Source organism: Ovis canadensis, chromosome 3, assembly GCF_042477335.2.
Source record: "Ovis canadensis isolate MfBH-ARS-UI-01 breed Bighorn chromosome 3, ARS-UI_OviCan_v2, whole genome shotgun sequence".
NCBI lineage: Eukaryota > Metazoa > Chordata > Mammalia > Artiodactyla > Bovidae > Ovis > Ovis canadensis.
This window is the reverse complement of record NC_091247.1, coordinates 148,470,847-148,495,393: the sequence shown is the minus strand read 5'-3', so window position 1 is coordinate 148,495,393 and position 24,547 is coordinate 148,470,847. Positions and strand designations below refer to the sequence as shown.

General features: G+C 37.7%; 1 protein-coding gene across 9 annotated transcripts in view; it reads left to right on the top strand.

Annotated features, from left to right (window-relative positions):
• The window catches only part of TMEM117 (transmembrane protein 117), a 647,436-nt gene that overhangs the window by 138,937 nt on the left and 483,952 nt on the right, over nucleotides 1–24,547 (top strand). For 8 of the 9 annotated variants that reach the window (XR_011255891.1, XR_011255892.1, XM_069584531.1 and 5 more), the window contains one exon: nucleotides 8,702–8,834. Coding sequence is in view for 3 of the 9 variants with exons in the window: in XM_069584531.1 (XP_069440632.1) it covers nucleotides 8,702–8,834 (133 nt within the window). In the remaining 6 variants the exon portion in view is untranslated. Of the gene's footprint in view, nucleotides 1–8,701; nucleotides 8,863–24,547 lie in introns of all 9 variants that reach the window. The other variant, XM_069584536.1, reaches the window with a different exon arrangement.

The window sequence follows — 24,547 nt, the reverse complement described above, 5'->3', positions numbered from 1 at the left end:
GTGCTTGCATTGTATGTCCCCCTCATGAGGGGGACTGATGAAGATTACTCTCCTGAAGTCTGAATGAGAAGAGAAATTGAATGGATGGTAGTTTAAGGACATGAAGTCAAGAAAGCACTGTTTTTAGGATGGACTTAAGAAGCTTAAAAGGCAGAGGGAAGAGAACCCAGAGAGAGAGATTGGATACAAGGAGAGAAAAGAAGGTTGCTGAAGCAAGGCACCAAAACAGGGGAGCCTATGGTTTTAAAAGCACGTGTGATGTTTTTGCAGGAAGAGCACAGAAAAATATAAAAGAAGATAGTGGGAATAGCAGAGAAAGTAGAAAAGTGGATGGATGTGTATGAGTGGGAAGAAAGTTGAAGGAAGTCATATTTAATGGTAGTGATATTTTCTTGAGGTTGAGACTAAGGCCACATTCTGAGAGTGAAAGAGGCTTAGTAGGAGCTTTGAGGTGGAATTTAAAATGGATGTATTACTGCGCAGTGCTGTGGTAACAGCAGGAGTTGGAGACCTTGATTAGGTAGTAGTACATCAACCCATTTGTGTAGCTCTTCCCCCAGAAGTTTACTGAAATTGGAGAAAGCAAACTGTAGCTCTGAGTCAGAGCTGGGGTTTTGTTGGACAAATATAAAATAAACCTAGGGTGCACACAAAACAAGGGTGCTAGGGAAAAGAAAGTATGATAAGGAAACAGGAGTTTAATGCTGAATAGGAGGAAATGGATCTCAGGACATGTTTAATTGATGGGGAGAAACTGGGGAGGAGGTGAAGCTTAAAGAACTACAGGGCTCTACAGGGCTCAAAAGGTGGGGGTAGTAGACACCAGATTTATAAAGACAGAGGGTTTTCAGTTGTATAGTGGAATGTTGTTTGCTCATTTGTTTGTGTGTTCCTTCCTTTTTTAATCTATTGGACAAATCTTCATGATTTAAAACATGTGTGTGTCAGTGCCATGGAGACACCAGTGGTGAGGAAGACAAGCATGGTCCTCACTGTGTTGCAGCTTACACACAGGTGTGGTGCGTGCACCGCAGACAGGAAGCTGCACAGTCTTGGGCATTAGGTTTTCTGAGGTTGTGTTAGCTAAGAGATGGCTACATCATCACCAACAAGATGTGTTTCCCTGCATATTTTACATGTAGAATTTTTTGGAGGACGTGAGGGCAGGTCTCAATTTTCCTTCCAGAATCTGCCCATCAGTATTTTATCCAAAAAAAAACATTTACCATATGTTCTGCTGAATACTGGGGACATAAAGAAAAAAAAAGAAAGATTCCACAACTTGGACCATTATAAACCCCATTCTTTCTTACCTTCTCAGAGCCTTTGATTCACTCACTGGTCATCTTGTATCTGGTAAGACAACACTAGCTGCAGTAATAAAATCCTACAAAATATAGACTGACTGTATCTCAATTGAATTTCTCACTCCTATAAAGCCCAAAACATGACAGATTCTTCTGTCCGAAGCAGTGATTCAAGGACCCAGGGACTTTGGGTCCCAAGGATGTAGGGCTCCACCTTTTTCAACTTGTTTGCAATACTTGCCTTGGATTGTGGATCAGTGTAATGCTAGGGAACTAACTTTGTCTGGCTCTGGGAGTGAAACATGTGACATAGGCTTAGCTAATCATTGCTTTTCATAATTCTGGTTATGGTGATTGGTTCCGGATCCAAACAAGCCCAGGTAGAGTTAATCATACGACTTTCTTAAGAAATGCTCCTACAAATCATTTCTCCCTAGACAAAATGAAGACACATACCTCAGGATTGCTTCAGTCATTTTAAGATTACAAAAATTATGTGCAGATGTATTGGAGGAGCTGGTGAAGATGGGACTCTACTCTGAAGAAAGAGCTGGGAGACAGAGATAAATCAAGCCTTGGTCCATATTGTTTGAGTGCTGGATCAAGCCTTTCTTGAAGTCATATTATTGTTTAGTTAAACTAAATCTACATTATTTTCTAAACATTTATAGTAAGGAGAAAATTATTTTTTGTTCAAGGAACAAATATCTTCAGAAAATATGAGAAGCCATAAAGATCAACTTATTATAATTTAAGCTGATATTAGTTTTCTGTTTTATTTATTTAAATTTTAGAATGATATCTATTTAACTTATGTTTTATAACACCATTTTTGGAGTACATCAGAAGCCTAAGTATTCCATAGTGATAAAAAGCAAGGGTTTGGAACCATTGTTTTTGTTATTAGCAGCATAAAATACTATTACTGGTATGTAGAATGCCTGCTGTGCTGACTTTGAGTTTTGACTGCAGCAAATTAAATATATTCCTTTAAATAACTGCAAATTTTATTTATGCATATCTGTATACATTAAGTAGTTGCACATATACATTATATATGTAATTGACACATTGTATATAGGAGATTTTGGAGCAGAAGACTTAATGAATAGTAGTGTTAACTTCAGTTTGGCATCTTCTTGAGGAAAGTATCTCCTTTCATATTTCCTGGTCAGGGTAGTATGTGCAATGCCACATTTTTTCCTCTAAATTAAATATCTTACTCAGACTTCCTACCTACTAAGGTGAACAGAGAGTACAAAACTGGTAATTTTTAGAGCATCTTTTTTTATCTCTAAAATTTAAAGCAGTCCCAAGGCTTATTGAGTCCTGGAAATAGATCTTTGAGTCTGCATTAACCTGTCCTTCCCCTCTCCTCTTGCTGCTTCGGTGATGCAACATGATGGCATCTAAGAGAGCGTAGGTTGGAACCTGGGAACTTCCTGGTGAAATCTGAAATTGGCCCTGTGCAAGGAGGGAAGGAGCAGACCAAAGCATGAAGCAGACTCCTCCAGACTGGTAGGCTTAGCAAGCAAAGGAACTTGTGTGAGGCTTGTCTTGAGTGGTCGCAAGACAGTGGATCTCTGCATCTACACGCCAGAATCAGAGGTTTATACAGAGGTATTCAATGGGCTCAGTCATATATTCCATCCTGATGGTCTCAAAAACACATTTCTCTCTTAAGACTGTGTTCTTGGAAATGGTTCTCATTAGGGGGAACAGTGTGGGCTTCCCCGGTGGCTCAACAGTAAGGAGTCTGCTTGCAATGCAGGAGCCGAAGGAGATGCAGGTTCGATCCCTGGGTTGTGAAGACCCTTTGGAGGAGGAAATGGCAACACACTCTGGTATTCCTGCCTGGAGAATCCCATGGACAGAGGAGCCTGACGGGTTACAGTCTGTGGGGTCGCAAAGAGTTGGACACGACTGAAGCAACTTAGATACAAGCATAGGGAACCAGTGGGCAGCGTATATCCCAAGTCCAGGCATGAGGGTGAGGAACCTCTCATTGCCCTGGTTCCGTTCCTGGGTCAGCCAGCTGTCATGCCCTCTTGATGACCTCCACCAGCAGACTGCTGGAATCCTACCCAGGTTGCTGTGTTCCTAATGAGAGTGGGTGACTGCTCTACTGGTTGCTTTTCCCTTGAGGCCAGCTCAGTATCTTTACTTGAATTCCAAGGCCATGACCCCTGATACTTTGGCCTTCACCAGCATCCATGGACTCAAACCCAAGTGAGGTTTTGCCACCTTGGAGACCAGAATCTTTGTGTCCTCTCTGAATCTAGAAGCCCTCCACTCCACCTTGCTGCAACAACTTCCCAGGAGTACCCCCATCTCTTAACTGGAAACACACATGCTTCTAGTCCTCCTCCTCTGAGGTTGTTTAGTTTATTTCTTTGTTCAAGGTCTCCTGCTGAAAACTGTTTCTAAAGAAAAGGGACCCAGAACTTAGCATAAAAATCTGGCTGTGAGGTAAAGAGCAAATGTTCCTTTTTATTCTTTTGCTGTTGAGAACACAACAGCAAAAAAAAAAAAAGCCAAGAAACAAAGTAGTTTCTCCCTAATTCTTTTACACCTATCTACTTCCATCTTCCACAATTCATGTAAGCTCATCATATATTTTAAAATTAGCTTTTAGGTCATTATCCTTGTTAGAATCTTATGATTCTTAGTGGTTCTAAACCTACTGTATCTCCAGGAAAGATTCTGAGATTCTAGGCTATTTTAGCACTTTACACCAACATTTGTAACAATTAATCACTGTGCCCTCCAACCCTCTCTTCTAACGCATGGGCTTGTGTACCACTTTAATGCGGTCGATAGTTTTAAGATTTGTTTTCCAATTACCTTGACCATATCAAAGGTGATGGCCCATACAGTCCAAGACATATTTTATTAGGAACATAAACAAACACTAAGATTTACAAATATACATATGATTAAAATAAAAGTCATTTATCACTTTGTCAGTGATATATCCCTCTTAGTGATGTCTTTTATTTCAGTTGACTGTTTTCACTCAGGTATCTCCCTGAATCGCCTCTAAAGAAGAGTGTTAAAAAATTCTGAATTCTTTTACCTATAAGAAAGGTGGCATATAGCTTATTATCCAAACCAATGCACTTCAGAAAGGAAGGGGACACTCTTAATGATTATGCCAGGGCAACAGTCACAAGCCACCGCTGTCCCAGGGAAAACAAATGTGTGTGTGGTCACACCAGAGGGTGGAGATAGCTCACTTTCATGTGACATCCTTAGGTAACTCTGAGGTTTCTGGCTTGATTAAATTGATGGGGAGGGAGTCAGCTGAGGACAGTGTGTGTATACATATTTCTAGCATTAGGATGGTCACTCAATGAGTTAACCTTGAAGTAGCTTATGGGAAATTTTTTTTAATTTGATTTGACTCAACATTTGGGTCACTCTGGTTCTGGCGTTAATATATTGAAGCTCTTTTATTGTGTGTTTCAAGTGAATTGCAAGTCGTGTTAACTTGCCATTTTGTTATAATGGCTCTAATGGCTGAAATTAGTGCCAGGCAATGAGTTCGGCAATGACAGCATAAATGATCCTGTCACATCTCTCATTTTACTAACTCGTCGTGTACAGTCATCAGTCGTCATGTACAGTTAGCCCACTGTATTTTATTTGCAAAGCACTCTTGAGTCACCAGCATTATGATTTGACTTTTAAAGTATATCCATTAGTGAAATTTTTGACATGTGCATATGTTAAGAAAGAAATTCACATTTTAATTTCAAAGAACTCTAATTTCTGGTCTTAGCAGTTCTTCTAACATATCAACTGCTGAATTGAATACATAGATCAAGGCTGAAGGGCTTGCAGCAAAGGGAACACTGAGCCCATCGGTCTAAAATAAGATTTTCATCAACTACTCAAACGATGGTTGACTTTGAACATCTTCCTGCCTTGCTCACAGCTGTACCTCTAGCACTGGCATGTGAGAAACACACATTCAATACTTGTTGAAAGAATGAATGATATTCTTTGCAGTTTGCTTTAAGATATTTATGGCGTGGATTTTTCACTCTCAAGCATTCTCTGTTTAATATCTATTTATAATATTCCCGACAAGGTGTTGTGTGGAGACTTGCAATTCCCTGGATTTCTATAATTATTGATTCAATTATCACAAGTTGTATAAGGCTGTAATTTGCAGCATCAGTATCCTTTGCTTCAGTAGAACATTTTCCACATTCTTCTCTCAGTTATAATTCACTTTCCCTCTGACTTTCAGATTTGTCCTTTGCTTTTCTTGTACAGGCCAAGAAACCAGAGGAGGTAACCAAATCTCCCATATTTGCTCCATTTAGAGTTTTAGCTGGGGTAATGTTTCTGTTAGCCTGGTTTCCAAATGAAATCTAAAGTGCTATTTTAATAACAGAAAGGGATGAGGGAAAATTAGTTAAATCTTAAAAGACGGTTTCTTCCTATGCTCAGAAGCCTATGTGAGAGCTATTGTCTCTCCCTAGAGAGATATTTTCCAGATGGAAATATACATATTTTCCCCATAGCTTTGACATATCATCAAAAAGAAATATTTTCTCTCGTGAGAAATTTTATTGTAAGATTTCAGACCTACCCTATTTTATTTGTAGTTCCTATATGTGCATCGTCTTCTTTCTCATTATTTGGATAAACTTTCTCTTAGGAGAAACCAGGATGGCCTGTGTTTATTTTTTCTTATTTTGTTGTTGTTGTTTTTTAATCTTCCTCACCTTTCAGGATACTAGTGCTCTCAGTTCTCTTTATCATAAATCAAAATATTTATCTGGCCTATTTATGATACCAGTAATTTTTACTTTAGTATTCATCTTAATACATTTTCCTCCTTAAAGTATTTGCATTTTAACATTTTTGTCTTTTTTTATTGAAGTGTGGTTGATGTAGAGTATTATATGTTATAGGTATAAAATGGAATGTTTCACAATGTTTAAAGGTTATACTCCACTTACGGATGTTATAAAATGTTGGGTATATTCCCTGTGTTGTACAGTATATCCTGTAGCTTATTTTATACATAATAGTTTGTACCTCTTAATCCCTATATTGCCCCTGCCATTTCCTTCTCCTCACTGGTAACTACTGGTTTGTTCTATCTGTGGGTCTGCTTTTTTCATTGTTATTATGTTTACTAGGTTGTTTTTATTTTTTAGACTCTACATATAACTGATATCATATAGTATTTATCTTTTGGTCTAACTTTTATTTAGTGTAATACCCTCCCAGTTCATTCATGTTATTGCAAGTGGCAAAATGTCATTCTTCATTCTAGCCTTATTCCTGTGTGTGTGTGTGTGTGTCTATTCATATGTTGATGGACACTTAGGTTTTATCCATATCTTAACAATTGCAAATAATGTTACTATGAACATTGGGAGTCACATATGTTTTTGAATTAGTGTTTTTTGGCTCATTTGCTTATATACCCAGGAGTGGAATTGGTGAGTCAAATCGTAGTTCTCTTTTTAGTTTTTTGAGAAACCTCCATACTGTTTACCCTAGTGGCTGTACCAGTTTACATTCCCACCAGTAGTGTAAAGGCGTTCCTTTTTCTCCACATCCCTGCCAACATTTGTAATTTGTCTTCTTTTTAATAATAGCCATTGTGATAGATGTGAGATGATATCTCATTTTAGTTTTGACTTGCATTTCCCTGATGATAAGTGATACTGAGCAATTTTTCATGTGTCTGTTGGCTATCTGCATGTCTTCTTTGGAAAAATATCTGTTCAAGTGTTCTGCCTATTTTTTAATCAGGTTATTTATTTATTTATTTTTGATGTCCACTTGTTTGAGCTGTTTATGTATTTTGGATATTAACTCATTGTCAGTCATATCATTTGCAAATGTTTTCTCCCAAGTTGTCATTTTGTTTTGTTGGTGGTGATTCCATCTGTAATACAGGAGATCTGGATTTAATCCCTGGGTCTGGAAGATCCCCTGAAGAAGGAAACAGCAACCCACTCCAGTATTTTGGCCTGGGAAATCCCAGGGACATAGGAGCCTAACAGGCTACAGGGTCACAAGAGTCGGGCATGACATAATGACTGCACCACCACCACCTTTTATCTGTGCAAAAGCTTTTAACTTTAATTAGGTCCCATTTTTTATTTTTGCTTTTATTTCCTTCACTTTAAGAGACAGATCCAAAATTGCTACAATTTTAGTCAAACAGTATTCTGCCTGTGCTTTCCTTTAGGAGTTTTATGGTTTCCAGCTCCATATATTGATCTTTAATCCATTTTGAGTTTATTTTTGTGTATGGTGTTAGGGAGTGTTCTAATTTCATTCTGTTACATGTAGCTATCCAGTTTTCCAAGCACCACCTATTGAAGAGACTGTCTTTTTTCTATTGTGTGTTCTTGCCTCCTTTGCCATAGATTAATACACCATTCTCTCCATTTTTAGTAATTATCTTTGTAAATGAATACTAGGCATGATTAGAAATCATGTTTTGCTGGGAACCACACTGACTCTATAACACATGTACATGCTACCAGACCCCACACACCCCACACACTTGTGCACCAGCCTGTATGTGGAATGGATATTTTAGGTACAAGTAAGGCTATAAGGAAAAGGTAATGGCACCCCACTCCAGTACTCTTGCCTGGAAGTCCCATGGATGGAGGAGCCTCGTAGACTGCAGTCCATGGGATCGCTAAGAGTCGGACGTGACTAAGCGACTTCACTTTCGCTTTTCACTTTCATGCATTGGAGAAGGAAATGGCAACCCACTCCAGTGTTCTTGCCTGGAGAATCCCAGGGATGGGGGAGCCTGGTGGGCTGCCGTCTGTGGGGGTCACACAGAGTCGGACACGACTGAAGTGACTTAGCAGCAGCAGCAGCAGCAGCAGCAAGGCTAATAAGCCTTCTGATTCTTATGATAGAGACTTCATTTTTACTGTTCACATTTTCATGTACTTTATCATAAGTGAAGTTTGCCTATCATCTGACCAGTCTGGGAATGGGCCTGTGGAAACAAAAGGGAATTAAGAATTTATGCAACATCTTTACCATTTGCCTTACTTAAGTAGTTTCAGTAAATGAACCAAAAACATATTTCTGAAATAAAAAATATAAGGTAAGTGTGCTAATTAATCTTATTTTCATGCTAGTATAATAAGTGCTGTCTGTACACTAGATTTTTGTGCTAGTATTTGCTCTAGGATGATGAGGTGGAGATTGTCTTGGACTTCATCATTTATTTACAAAAGAGCAATAAGGACCTTAGGTAGTAGTTTCTCCTGTAAGACAAGTGATAGGGGTAAAGACTTCAGAATATTAGTGAGATAAAAGAAATTAACTAAAATAATGCTGTATGTATTTTGAGTTGTAATGTACACTAATATCCAATAATGATTATATTGCAGGTCAGTTGCTCCGGTTAAAAATGTTTCGTGAGGATCATGGATCATGGATGACAATGTTCTTCAGCACAATTCTCTTTCTCTTCATCTTTTCTCACATATACAACACGATTCTTCTAATGGATGGGACAATGGGGTAGGTTATCTTTCCCCTTTCTCCTGTGGTGAGTGTTATATTTGAAACTTGTAAGAATTCAATAATTTTTTAGTTTGTGGTAGCCTGAATCTTTATTACAAATATTCTATCTTAAAAGACATTTATGAATTTTTCTTATGTAAGACATTTAGAGTCTTTACTCCAAGGAGCTTATAGCATTTTATAATACTTCTATTGTGTTCCTTATTCTTTAGGTCTTCTCTTGAGGTAGGTTGAGGGCAGGCAGTAATCTTAATATAGTGACAGTATGAGAATCAGGAAATCTTGACTTGTTTATATTCACACAATCAGTAGAACTGTGCTGAAATGAAGGTCTCCACGTTTACAATTTCACTGCTCTACAATACATGGCTAAAAAAAAGGTTTTTATACTGGTGGCATTTTTTTTTTTTTTTTACTCTCTGGCAGTTCCAACAGAGAGACCTTTGTTATAAATGGGCCGTTTTAAAAGTGGGCCACCCTGTATTAAGTCCAGAGTTGTAATCTATACTTATCAAATCACTAATCAAATCACCATGGCATGAAGATGTGCTAACAAGTAGATTGTAGATTTTTAAAAACTTCTCCAGTTATTGGTTTGCTCTTTTTAAGTTTTAAGGGCACAATACAAGGAAAATGGCTTAATTTACAGCGTTAAGAATTAGATTAGTGACAATAAGAAACCACCTTAGATATTTGCTGTGCACTGAAACAGTTCCCAAGGAAAGTTTTGATCTATTCCCCTCAATAGATTGGAAAGCCAGCTAATACCCTTTTCTTCTAAATGTAGTAAAAGCACTTCTGTCGACCAGTTCTATAGTGCAATTGTTTTGATGTTATGTATGGATTTTAGCTACCACTCTTCAATGCTGGGAGGGATAGCTCAATTAAAACTTTATTAGTTTTTCCCCTCACCATTAAAGGAGATGAATAGTCAAGGAAAGGCAGGCATTTCACAAGATTTATACTTTAGTCCATACTCACAAGTGGTAAATTCAATAATGTGATTGTTTAATAGATCAAACATTCAGGCTTTAGGAAGCTATTAAAACCCATTGTCTGTTAGTTATTTCTTAGGCTTCAAATGAAGCCTTTCATACTGGGTCTGTTTTTAAATAGTGGAGTTGCAGATTCTAACCCATGGCTAGTCAGAATAAGCCTCAGCTTTAGAGCCAGTACCTGTGTAATGAAACGGGTAATGGTGTTCTTGGAATTACCTAATGCAGTTGAAAGTCTCTGAATGGATACATGTATATGTATGGCTGAGTCCCTTAACTGTTCTCCTGAAACTATCACAATACTGTTAGTTAATTGGCTATACCCCAATACAAAATAAGTTTTAAAAAAAGTCTCAGGAGAGCTGTGTATTCTCACCCCTGGGACCAGAAGTGGAGGGAATCCATGTAAAACTTACTCTTTCTAAGCTGTTGCTGGAAATAAAGTATTAAATACCATTTGTATGTAAAATATATCCGTTGCTTAGAAGTTGACTTTTCCTTTGATTCTACTCTTTTTTTTTAATTTTTTAATTTTAATTTTTACTTTATTTTACTTTACAATACTATATTGGTTTTGCCATACATTGACATGAATCCACCACGGTGTACATGCGTTCCCAAACATATACACAGTGGAGTATTACTCTACTCTTTTTTTTAAAAAATGGAACTAAGTGAGGTCTGTGATAATCACAAGTGCTTATTCTGAAGAAAGAAGCAGATTTAAAAGTAATAAATGCAGCAATGCAGATTCCCTGGCACATTGTAAAGCACTCCATAGCTAATAATAAAGCTAATTTTAGTGAGAGCTAGCAAGAATTGACCACAGTAACAGACCTGAATTGTTTCAGACCTCACAATGTCCCTCTGAAATAGGTATTTTTATTATCTCCATTTTACATATCAAGAAACTGAGGACCAGAGAGGTTTCATCACTCAAGCAATAATAGAGAAGGTGCTGAGCCATTAACTAGTGAATTCTAGTAATATAGCCTGCCCTAAGGTTAGCACACATTGGAGGGATGGTTGATCCTGTTGTTCCAACACCATATGGAACCTTTCTTTGTATTTTTATCATTCAAACTGAATTTGAAAATTGAAAGAAGTAGTAGGTATGTTCAGGAAGAGAATAGTTTAGAATTTTTTATATGTATCTATCCTAAGTAAAATGGAAGGTGATTGTCTTTTATTCTCAGACTAAATATAGTATTTCATATTCTTCTGTAATTCTTGAACTTTTCACCAATAGGCTGCATCTTTGTTGAAAAGAATCTTTTCTTGAGAGGACATTTTTAATGGTATCACTGAAAAAGAAGTCCAACCGCAGGAAAAATGGTTTATTTCTGCAGATTAAAAAATTAAATCTCCATTTATAAGAGATGCATCATTAATTATTAATTATTTTGACACATGTCATTTGAACTAGTGAGTGCTTTAATGTAGGACTGCCAACCTTAAGGAAAATCAGTTCTCAGAGGGGGTGGATACCACTGTGCCTTTGAGGTAGATGCTCCATGTTATCTGAGGCATTGCTTCTGTTGTTTAAGGCATGGAATGATGGAGCCAGAGGGTACAGGAAGGATAGCAGGCTCACAGATATCATGATTGACAGATTTTCTATCAGAGGATTGCTGGTGGTAGAGAGGAATTCAGGATTCTTTACCTTGTATCTGATTTACATTGAGGATTCCTGTGTGTCCTGGTCTTTAGATCTTTCTAGGAATATTGGTTTAGAACCATTCCAAAGAGGACTTTAAGGATTTTCTATGAAGGCTAAACTTTTGTTCATATAGTTTAGAACTCCTTTCTAGAACAGAAGCTGTTAGGCCTACAAAGAGTGAATTTAGGATTTAAGATAGGAAAAAAAGATGTTTCCCTAGAATGATTTGCTTTTTTCCTCTTCCCCCAACCCAAATTTTAGAATTGATTATAAATTTAGGCTTAACCAGAGTCCCTTGATCCCTTTTTACCAAGAACAAAATCCCTAGATTTATCTGGTCAGAACTTCAATAGTTTTAGCAACAGCTTACTTGATAAGAGTCAAGTTGCCTGCTCCTAGAGTTCTCATTGCAATGAATTCCCTGAGGTATATACTCACTCATGGCTTCAGCTGCCTGTGGGGAGCTAAGCTGAGAGGCAATGAGATAAAGGGGATAAGAGGAGAGTTAGAGATGGGCTAAAGGGACCCAGGTCCAGACAATCCCTCTTCCTCTTATCTTTGATTCTGCTTCCACTGCTCCATACCTCCTGCCACCAAAGTGATGCTGTCGTAACCTCTTTATTTTTTAAGTCACCAGGATGAAACTAAGTTCATCTTCCATTAATGTGTGAGACTGTAGGTGTGGGTTCTGCTGCAGAGAAGGCTCTCAGCCTGGGCAGAGTTTTACATCTAGACATTTTATAAACAATTTTGTTTTTACAAGGTGGCCGACTAACTAACCTGAAACCTCTCCTCCTAAAAGACATTTAGAGATGCTTAAAAATACAGTACAGCCTTAGACTTTTTCCCCCTCTCATTTCATATTATTTGTTTATTTTTATTTTTTATATGTGATTAACACTGACTGATTGAAATATAGTTGGTGGGTAATATATCACTTTCAGATGTACTGCCTAAATAATTTGGCATTTGCATACATTATGAAATGATCACCATGATAAGTCTAGTAACATCGGTCCCCATATAGAGTTATTACAGTATTATTGACCATATTCCTTATGCTTTATATTACATACTTGTGAATTATTTGTTTTAGAACTGGAAGTTTGTACCTCTTAATCTCCATCTATTTCAATCCCATCACCTCCCTCCCCTCTGACAAACACCTATTGTTTTCTCTGTATCTGTAACTGTCTTCATTTTATTTTCTTGTGTCTTTGTTTTGTTTTTTAGATTGCACATAAAAGTGAGATCATAGAGTGATTTTCTTTCTCTGACTCGTTTCCCTTAGAGCAGTACCCTCTAGATCCATATATTCTGTTGCAGTGGCAAAGTTCCATTTATTTTATTAAGATTAATATTCCATTATATATGTAATACCACATCTTCTTTATCCATTCATATATGGATGGATATTTAGGTTCTTTCCATATATTGGCTATTATAAATAATGTTGGGCAATGAATATAGGGGTGCATGCTGCTGCTGCTGCTAAGTCATTTCAGTCGTATCCGACTCTGTGTGACCCCATAGACAGCAGCCCACTAGGCTCCCCCATCCCTGGGATTCTCCAGGCAAGAACACTGGAGTGGGTTGCCATTTCCTTCTCCAGTGCATGAAAGAGAAAAGTGAAAGTGAAGTCGCTTAGTCGTTTCTGACTCTTAGCGACCCCATGGACTGCAGCCTTCCGGGCTCCTCCGTCCATGGGATTTTCCAGGCAAGAGTACTGGAGTGGGGTGCCATTGCCTTCTCCGATAGGGGTGCATATGTCTTTTCAAATTAGTGTTTTTATTTTTGGGGTATAGATATCCAGAAGTAAAAATGCTAGATCATATGGTAGTTCTAGTTTTATTTTTTTTGAGGAAACTCCATACTGTTTTCCATGGTGGCACCAACTTATATTCCCACCAACAGTGCACAAGGGTTCCCTTTTCTTCACTTCCTCATCAACACTTGCTATTTATTGTCTTTTTGATGATAGCCATTCTGACAGGTGTGAGATGGTATCTCACTGTGGTTATTATTTGTGTTTCTCTGATGATTAGTGATGTTGAGCATCTTTTCAAGTGCCTATTGGTCATCTGTGTATCTTTAAAGACCAAATGTGTATTCCAGTCCTTTGCCCATTGTTAAATCTTTTTTTTTTTTTAATGTTGAGTTAGATGAGTTCTTTGTGTATTTTGAATATTGACCCTTTATCAAATATATCGTTTGCACATATCTTCTTCTGTTCAGTAGGTGGCCTTTTCATTTTGTTGATAGTTTCCTTCCCTGTACAAAAGTTTTACAGTTTGATGTAGTCCCATTTGTTTATTTTCACTTTTGTTTCCCTTGCCTGAGGAGACAGATCCAAAAAAATATTGCTAAGACTTATATAAAAGAACATACTGCCTATGTTTTCTTCTGGGAGTTTTATGGTCTCAGGTCTTACACTTAAGTCTTTAATCCATTTTGAGTTTTTGGTACGGTTTGGGAAAGTAGTCCCGTTTTATTTTTTTGCTTGTAGCTGTCCAGTTTTCCCCACACCCTGATAGACTCTTTATAAATGCATAGTTGAGCTTATGCAAAGATAAAGAAAAACCCTGAGGCCAATAATGAAGAAGGATCTGAACACCGAGACAGTGAGTCTATGAAGTGACACTGAGGCAGTGACTTAAGGACTTGAGTTTTAACTTTCATGTCAGGATTAGAAACAAGGGACTTGGGTCGTATAAGTGAGAAACTGAAATGGAAGCCTCCACATTAGATGGTCCTGCAAGCTGCCTCTGAGAAAAAGGATGGTCTGGAAACATATAACCGCTGGCACAGGGAGCATCTAGGAAGTTTGATTTAGAGCAGGCCTTGGGTGGAACACAGAAAATCTTCCAAGAACTCATAGCCACAGATGTGATTTATGGTGTTCACATACATTTTCTCTTGGATTTAGAACACCTGCCAAATCTCCCTGGCTGCTCTTTTCTCCCAGTTTGAAGTTTCTGCTTCTCTCTGGAGTACCTTCCCACCCCCAAATAACTTCCAGAATGCTTCTGTTTGCTTATACAGAGCAATTTAGTTCCCGCTCTTCTCAAATTGTGTCCACTTTGATTTACTGGGGCTTTTCGTTTCATAACCAAAATCATACTGCTACGTGTTCCAATCAAGAAAACCGGTACTCTAAGATGAATGCTGTCGTTCCCAGAAATGCAGGGGCTGCGGCCGTGGCATTTCGCCGTGCTCTAAAAATAGCAATTATCCTTTCTCCTTTCATTCAGCTGTGTATTTAATTAACTGTCTCTTGGGAGAGAAACACGAAGATGCTCAAAGAAAAGGGGGCAGAGCAATCAACCAAGTTAAAATTAAGGTTATGTAGTAATCACATTCCACGGTGTGCTGCCTTCTTTACAATATAAGCCTGAAGCCTCAAGGCAGCGAGACACCGATAGGAGAGAAACAGGAAACCATTTTCTCCTGGAGTTAGAGGACTTGATTAAAAATGATTCCAAATAAATCTCTCGCCAATTTTTTAAATTGCTTGTGTTCATTAGGTGTGTCAAAGCCAATCTATTAGAAATTCTCTGTGGGCAGAAATGGAGGGCTCTGCTCCTGGTCCAGATTGAGGGCCTCACTAGTAGAAACTGAGTTATGTGTGGCTGGAAAGGGTTTCGGTGTTTGGACACTTCAAACCCCTTTTAATGTTGTCTTTCTGAAGAGCTTCTTACTCATGTAATTTTTTTAGAATGGAAACTATTAAGCCCTAATTTAGGGAATGATTACCTGGTCTTTTCAGACCCCTCAAAGGCTAAAACGTGTTGTTGTTCAGTCACTCAGTCCAACTCTTTGTGGCCCCGTGGACTGCAGCATGCCAGGCTTCCCTGTCCTTCACTGTCTCCCAGAGTTTGCTCAGACTCATGTCCACTGAGTTGGTGATGCCATCCAACCATCTCATCCTCTGTCGACCCTTTCTCCTCTTGCCTATATGACTATATGAACTCTTGACTATATAAACCTTTGTCTATAAAGTGATGTCTCTGCTTTTTAATACACTCATTAGGTTTGTCATAGCTTTTCTTCCACATGTGTAATATGTGAGAAATGAACTGGTGGGAAAGCAAAGCATTTGCACTGAGATTGAGGCTTACATATTTTGGGGCTCCAAAAATCACTGCAGATGATGACTGCAGCCATGAAATTAAGCAGCCATTTGCTCCTTAGAAGAAAAGCTATGCCCAGCCTAGACAGCATATTAAAAAGCAGAGGCATTACTTTGCCAGCAAAGGTCTGTCTAGTCAAAGCTATGGTTTTTCCAGTAGTCATGTATGGATGTGAGAGTTGGTCTATAAAGTAAGCTGAGCAGCGAAGAACTGATGCTTTTGAACTGTGTTGTTGGAGAAGACTCTTGAGAGTCCCTTGGACTGCAAGGAGATCCAACCAGTCCATCCTAAAGGAAATGAGTTCTGAATATTCATTGTAAGGACTGATGCTGAAGCTGAAATTCCAATACTTTGGCCACCTGATGCAAAGAACTGACTTATTTGAAAAGACCCTGATGCTGGGAAAGATTGAAGGCAGAAGAAGGGGAGGACAGAGGATGAGCTGTGGATGGCATCACTGACTCTATGGACATGAGTTTTGAGTAAGCTCCAGGAGTTGGTGATGGACCAGGAGGCCTGGTAGTCCATGGGGTTGCCAACAGCTGGACATGCCTGAGTAACTGAACTGAGCTGAGACAGTGCACTAAGTCATGTCCAACTCTTGCGACCCCATGGACTGTAGCCTGCCAGGCTCCTCTGTTTATGGGATTCTCCAGGCAAGGATACTGGAGTGGGTTGCCATTTCCTTAAGGCTTATATATAAAAAGATTCCAAAAAGGACCACTTGATGGCAGCAAAGGGCATGTTTTCATCACTCACTGCCTGTTTTCAATGTATCACAAGCAGGATTACTCCTTTGAAAAGAAGTCTCCTCCCCCTTCTGAATTTTTGAAACTTGGTGTTGAAATATTTGCCCTGTCAGTGGTTAACAGCCATTTTAAGAAATCCACATAGTAAGCTCTCTTATAAGTACTTATTTTGTGATGTGTTTGGCCCCTTTTATGTTCTAAAGCAGGTTTAAATATAGTACATATAAACATCTCTATGAACACATACACTTCTATGTTTATGGACTTATTCTAGTGTTACAAGGATAAATATTGTGTTTAGCACTGAAGAGATGAGACACTTGACTCACTGATAAAAAATTCCTACATGAACTAGAATAAGTGTCTGAAGAGTACATAGTATTTAGGGCAGGATATGAAGAAGCTGATGTTTTCTAGTGTTAATCACGAAGAAATGTTTTATTTTTCCTGATAGAGAACCTTTTCCAGGGGAGTTTTACAAATATTAATTAATATGTTAATATGTGTTAAGTATTACAATGACAGAATTTGAGAAATAAGACAAAGTAATTCAGGCAATTTAGAAAATGGAGGTAAGAATTAGGTGGTGGGTGTGATGACAGTGAAAGAGACTTTGTCTCGCTCTTCTGTTTTCTTTCCTTACATTTTAGTAAGAACTTATCTGGAGTACTCACTGAAAGAGCGCAGTGAGCACTGTCCGTGAGGGGGATGTGGTAAGAGCAGTTGGTTGAGGGGAGGCGACAAGAAAGAATATTTAAAATGGACACTATTTTAAAATCTAAGATGAATGGCTTGTATGTATAGAGGGGGCAACAGGAGCAAGCAAGGATGAATCAGAGAAACAAGTGAGGGACTAGCCTAGACTTGTCTGTAGGTTGCATGAAATCATTTAAGGTCTAATAATGCTTTGTATAGTACACGTGTGCAGCTGCCCGAGACTTTTGCCTGTTACTCTCTTATCCTTTTTTTTTTTTTTTTTTTTAAGAATGATCATACTCTGGTCCATCAGGGTGTGCATACATTGCATCAGAAAAGACTCAGCTTCTGTTGCCAGGGATGTAGGTTACAGCCCAATATGAAAAATCAGGGTGAAATTTTTTACTCCAGGCAGTACTTTTTTCTTTCCTAAATTCACTGTTTTTAAAACCTTCACTAAAGCTCTTAGTTTCCTTAATCAGACTTCTTTTCTAGTCACCAGTAGTCTAGAAGTAGGAGCCCTGCTACATGTTTTTATTGTTAAGAACTGTGGTTTTCATTTGCTCTTCAAATACAAAGTTGCAGGACCTACTGGTAGCTGCATGCTATGGAAGGAGTATTTTTGTGAGTTTGTTTATCTGCTTTGAAAGGTGATTAATTTATTTTGATAAAATTACAAGAAAAAATTTAAATAGTCTTTAATAATGTTAAACAATGCAGTTTTCCTATAACCTAAACTGACAAAATTATTAAGTGCAAAGCTATCCTTTTAAACTGCAGAAAATGAAAAAAGGTCTCTGAGACTCCTTTCAGTGGTATGTAATAAAACACTGAATTTAGGGGTGGGTAAAGGATGGAGGCCTGGTGTAAGGTTGAGGAGCTGGGGTGAGGAGAAAGCCTAGTTGTACGAGGCTTTTAAGGAAGCCTGGAAGTGCTTGAATCAATAGCTGAAAAGCCTGATTGGCTACTAATATAAGGCTGAATGCAAATTCTGCTGGAGTGGTGCTTTAGATAATTTGTTGGCTTCATTCTTAATTAGGCTAAACATTGACTTGCTTGTACATTTAATTCACAATAATAGCACAATTAATTACTAAGGCTGGGAGGGAGGTGCAGAGCTGGTTGCCTGGAATGGACTGGTGAGAAGAAAAGCTGCAAATGAAGACTGAGTCTGGTCAAGAGGGCTGACCCAGGGAGGGAGGCTGGTGAGAGAGACAGAAAGGGAGAAAGGGAGGGAGATTGAGAGAGAGAGAGAGACAGATAGACTTATTTAGCCAGAGGCAGTATAGCAACAAGACTCAAGTGGCTGCTTTTAATGCTATTGGTTGCACATTACTTAGTTTTGATAGTATTAATATAAAGGTAAAATAGTGCAGTGTGTCTCAGTTGTCACAGGTTTATTTCTAGTGTTGGTTAAATTGATAAAATTTTAAAACATCAATGAAAACCATACTCAATTTTGCATCCTTTTTCAGTTTAGTTCAGTCACTCAGTTGTGTCTGACACTTTGAGACCCCATGGACTGCAGCATGCCAGGCTTCCCTGTCCATCACCAACTCCTGGAGCTTATTCAGATTCATGTCCATCGGGTTGGTGATGCCATCTAGCCGTCTCATCCTCTGTCATCCCATTCTCCTGTCACTATCAATCTTTCCCAGCATCAGGGACTTTTCCAACGAGTCATTTCTTCGCATCAGGTGGCTAAAGTATTGGAGGTGAAGCTTCAGCATCAGTCCTTCCAGTGAATATTCAGGACTCATTTCCTTTAGGATTGACTGGTTTGATCTCCTTATTATTCTGTAGGATCCTTATTACTCTATGGGAATCATTATCATCTGTCTAGAATTGACATTGATTTGACACACTTGCCAGGTGTTCTGTGATCATTGTTCATAGCTGCTTATTTCAACTCTCTTGTTAGTTTATCAGCTTGTTATTCTTGTTGGTTTTCATTCAGTCATGTCTGACTCTTCATGACCCCATGGACTGCAGCATGCCAGGCCTCCTTGTCCCTCACCATCTCCTGGATTTTGCCCCAGTTCATGTCCATTGCATCAGTAATGCCATTCAGCCATCTCATCCTCAGCTTGTTACTGGGGAAGAATTCTGACCCAGGAATCAGATATCTGGATTGTACCCCAACTTAGCTACTTACTGGCAAAAATAACTCAAAAAAGTTAGTTTCCTTTTTTTCTTTTTAGAAATAGGTTGTTGTGAGAGGATTCTTATTATATTACTGTTATCACCTTCCTCATTATTATTATTAATCTGGGGGAAATGCATGCTTCTATATTGGAGTAACAAGCTAAATTAAACGTAACATTGCCCAAAATCTTGGTTGCCTTTAGTTTTGTTTGGTATAGAAAGCAATGCGGTATAGTAGAAAGAGTATGGACTTTTGTCCTGACACCCTTTAACTGTGTCACCTTAGGTAAACTTTACTTCCTGAGCCTGAGTTCCTCCAACATAAAATGGGGATATGTGTACCTACCTTTGTGTTGCTGTGACAATCAGAGATAACAAAACAATTGATGTAATTCCTGCTATATAATGAGCTCCTGATAAATGCAAGTTGCTGTTATAATAATTGAAAACATAATACTTTATAAAATCTTTAGCTCTCATTAAATATCAGTTGTTATAATAACGGCAAGTACTTTGGTTAATATAATGAAGTGATATACTTTATGACAATGATCTTATTATATTATCATCAATTATAATAATTACTATCAATTTCATAAAAAAATACCTAAATCAATGCTTGTCACCTATAGGTTTTCAATAAATATTAATTTTCTATGTCATAAAACATCATGCATAACCATAAACTTACTTGATTTAGAAGTGAAATCAATGCATGTAATACATAGCACCCGGCTCAAATGCTACTGGAACACATCTTTATAAATGCGATAAGCTATTCTTTTCTTTGTTTTTCATCAGTGATGCTCAAAGACCTTTCCTGATTTAAGCAGCATATTAAATGAATATTGTTACCTAATTAAAAAAATACTGTATTGCATCATTTATAATAAAAGATCAATAAGGTAAAGAAATTTGAAGAAATTAAACGGGTATTAGATTTTAATATTTTATAGCTTAATACTAATATTTTAATTATCTCTCCTTAAAAATACATATTTTAAAAGATTAGGAGGATAGTTCCCAGGTATGTTGAGAAGTGTAAAATATTCAACATCATGTGCAGTTAATAGTAAAAAATATATATCACATATAAAATGTGTGATATATATATAAAATATAAAATATATATCACATATAAAAATTAATAGGTTTGTTTGCTTCATTTCTTCATATACTATTTTTAATGTGTAATATGTTATTGTAATATATTTGAAAACATACATTATATATAATAGATATTATTCAATATACTTACATACATATATGTGTATATATAAATGTTAACTATTAGATAATCAAATCAATTTATTAGTTAAGTCATTTACTTTTATTAGAGAATTTGATGTACAAACTTTTAAAGTTAAGCACCTAAAATAATTCAGTGAAGATAAAGTTATGAGTAACTACCCAGGGAAGAGAAATTGTAGCAGTATGTATATAATGTAATTTGTAAAAGGAATCCAAATTGGAAAAGAAGAAGTAAAATGCCCACTGTTTGCAGATGACATGATCCTCTACACAGAAAACCTTAAAGACTCCACCAGAAAATTACTAGAGCTAATCAGTGAATATAGTAAAGTTGCAGGATATAAAATCAACACACAGAAATCCCTTGCAATCCTATACACTAATAATGAGAAAATAGAAAGAGAAATTAAGGAAATAATTCCATTCACCATTGCAACGAAAAGAATAAAATACTTGGGAATATATCTACCTAAAGAAACTAAAGACCTATATACAGAAAACTATAAAACACTGGTGAAAGAAATCAGAGGACACTAATAGATGGAGAAATATACCATGTTCATGGATTGGAAAAGTCAATATAGTGAAAATGAGTATACTACCCAAAGCAATCTACAGATTCAATGCAATCCCTATCAAGCTACCAACAGTATTTTTCACAGAGCTAGAAAAAATAATTTCACAATTTGTATGGACATATAAAAAACCTCAAATAGCCAAAGCAATCTTGAGAAAGAAGAATGGAACTGGAGGAATCAACCTGCCTGACTTCAGGCTCTACTACAAAGCCACAGTCATCAAGACAGTATGGTACTGGCACAAAGACAGAAATATAGATCAATGGAACAAAATAGAAAGCCCAGAGATAAACCCACACACCTATGGATACCTTATCTTTGACAAAGGAGGCAAGAATATACAATGGAGTAAAGACAATCTCTTTAATAAGTGGTGCTGGGAAAACTGGTCAACCACTTGTAAAAGAAATGAAACTAGAACACTTTCTAACACCATACACAAAAATAAACTCAAAATGGATTAAAGATCTAAATGTAAGACCAGAAACTATAAACCTCTTAGAGGAAAACATAGGCAAAACACTCTCTGACATAAATCACAGCAGGATCCTCTATGACCCACCTCCCAGAATATTGGAAATAAAAGCAAAAATAAACAAATGGGATCTAATTAAAATTAAAAGCTTCTGCACAACAAAAGATACTATAAACAAGGTGAAAAGACAGCCTTCAGAATGGGAAAAAATAATAGCAAATGAAGTAACTGACTAACAGCTAATATCAAAAATATACAAGCAACTTATGCAGCTCAATCCCAGAAAAATAAATGACCCAATCAAAAAATGGGCCAAAGAACTAAATAGACATTTCTCCAAAGAAGACATACAAATGGCTAACAAACACATGAAAAGATGCTCAACATCACTCATTATCAGAGAAATGCAAATCAAGACCACAATGAGGTACCATTTCACACCAGTCAGAATGGCTGCGATCCAAAAATCTGCAAGCAATAAATGCTGGAGAGGGTGTGGAGAAAAGGGAATCCTCTTACACTGGTGGTGGGAATGCAAACTAGTACAGCCACTATGGAGAACAGTGTGGAGATTCCTTAAAAAACTGGAAATAGAACTGCCTTATGACCCAGCAATCCCACTTCTGGGCATACACACCGAGGAAACCAGAATTGAAAGAGACACGTGTACCCCAGTGTTCATCACAGCACTGTTTATAATAGCCAGGACATGGAAGCAACCTAGATGTCCATCAGCAGATGAATGGATAAGAAAGCCGTGGTACATATACACAATGGAGTATTACTCAGCCATTAAAAAGAATATATTTGAGTCAGTTCTAATGAGGTGGATGAAACTGGAGCCTATTATACAGAGTGAAGTAAGCCAGAAAGAAAAATACCATTACAGTATACTTATTGGAAAAGACTCTGATGCTGGGAGGGATTGAGGGCAGGAGGAGAAGGGGATGACCGAGGATGAGATGGCTGGAAGGCATCACTGACTTGATGAACGTGAGTCCGAGTGAACTCCGGGAGATGGTGATGGACAGGGAGGCCTGGCATGCTGCGATTCATGGGGTCGCAAAGAGTTGGACACGACTGAGTGACTGAACTGAACAGAACTGAATGCATATATATGGAATTTAGAAAGATGGTAACAATAACCCTGTATGCGAGACAGCAAAAGAGACACAGATGTATAGAACAGTCTTTTGGACTCTGTGGGAGAGGGAGAGGGTGGGATGATTTGGGAGAATGGCATTGAAATATGTATATCATAGAAGGAATGAGTCACCAGTCAAGATTTGATGCAGGATACAGGATGCTTCCCTGGTGGCTCAGAAGTTAAAGCTTCTGCCTGCAACACGGGAGACCTGGGTTCGATCCCTGGGTTGGGAAGATCCCCTGGAGAAGGAAATTGCAACCCACACCAGTATTCTTGCCTGGAGAATCCCACGGATGGAGAAGCTTGGTGGGCTACAGTCCATGGGATCACAAAGAGTCGGACACAACTGAGTGACTTCACTCACTCACTCACTCACAGGATGCTTGGGGCTGGTGCACTGGGATGACTCAGAGTGATGGTATGGGGAGGGAGGTGGGAGGGGGATTCAGGATTGGGAACATGTGTGCACCTGTGGTGGATTCATGTTGATGTATGGCAAAACCAATACAATATTGTAAAGTTAAGAAAAAAAAAATATATATATATAATGGGGAAAAAAAAGTTATGAGTAACTACCCAGGGAGAAGAAATTGCAGCAGTATGTATAAAAGGAACCTTACAAATTCATCTTAATTGAATATGTGGATGTATATAAAACTGAGGAATAATTAAGATTTTTGTAGGTGTTACGTGAGCAACAGATGTGATATATATGTGGGGATTATGTCAAGTTAATGCACACAGTGGGTTCAGAAGAAAGGAGAAAGCCAAGTCAGCATCTTAAACAATTTAAGTGTCTGGAGAAGATGGTGTTGATTATCATTTCACTACACTATCTATAGGTGAGTCAGTTTAGGGTAAATTTATGAAAATTCAGTAACCTAAACTAGTAAAGAAGCTAAATTTGTGCACCCATTTGCTGAACTGCTTCCAGGTAATTTGCTTATTACTTAGACCCTCAAGTGTGGGACAGTTCTTAATTAAAATTCACAATAGCCATTTCTCTTTATGTTTCTTAGGAACAGGGTCTCAGACAAAACCAGGCTATTGACATTGTTAATTTTCCTGAACTTGGCCTCATTGATTTAAAAATACACTTTTTGAGTACTTCCATAGGGTAACAAAGAGTTGGACGTTACTAAGCGACTATCACTCACTCACTCACTTTGAGTACTAATCACCAGTTGTAGAGATTGATCTCCTTGGGGTCAAAGAAGTTTCTAGAGCTGGTTCAGGAAGCAGGTTACATACAAATTTAATCATGGCCAGACAATGGGTGATGATGGGTTACAAGGATAAGGTAAGAATCTTGGACTAGGAGATCCAAGTCAAGGTCAACAACAAGAGATTACCTGTCATGGTTGTAGACTAAATGTGTAGATTACTTAAGAATCAGCAACAATTAAAAAAAAAAAAACTTCAGCAAGGTAGAGCTGACATCAGGAGTTTTGGAGAATCTAATGATCACTATGGACCCTCTTCCCCAGAGTCTCAAATTTTGTGTACAATATGAGGAAGTTAATGGACTTCATTTTGAAAGCCATTGAAGTATGTGTCTCAGAATTAGGAGGCTCCAAGGAAAAGATCTTAAAGCTAAGATTTATCAGTCAGGATAGATTAGTATCTATATTAGTAACAAATGAATTCTACTTAGTAAAAATATATCATACTTATCCTTCCTATATAAAGTATCTTTAATAGATTTCTCCACCTTCTAACACGGTGTCTTTCTTCCTGTGAAGGGAATAGATATAAAATGATTAAAAAGTCATTATCTTGTAATTTGACATAAAAGGCATAGATGAATTTCTCATCAAACTCTAATACTCATTTGTATATGGTGATAATGTTAGATGGTCAATCAGATAGTTAATGATTGATTGG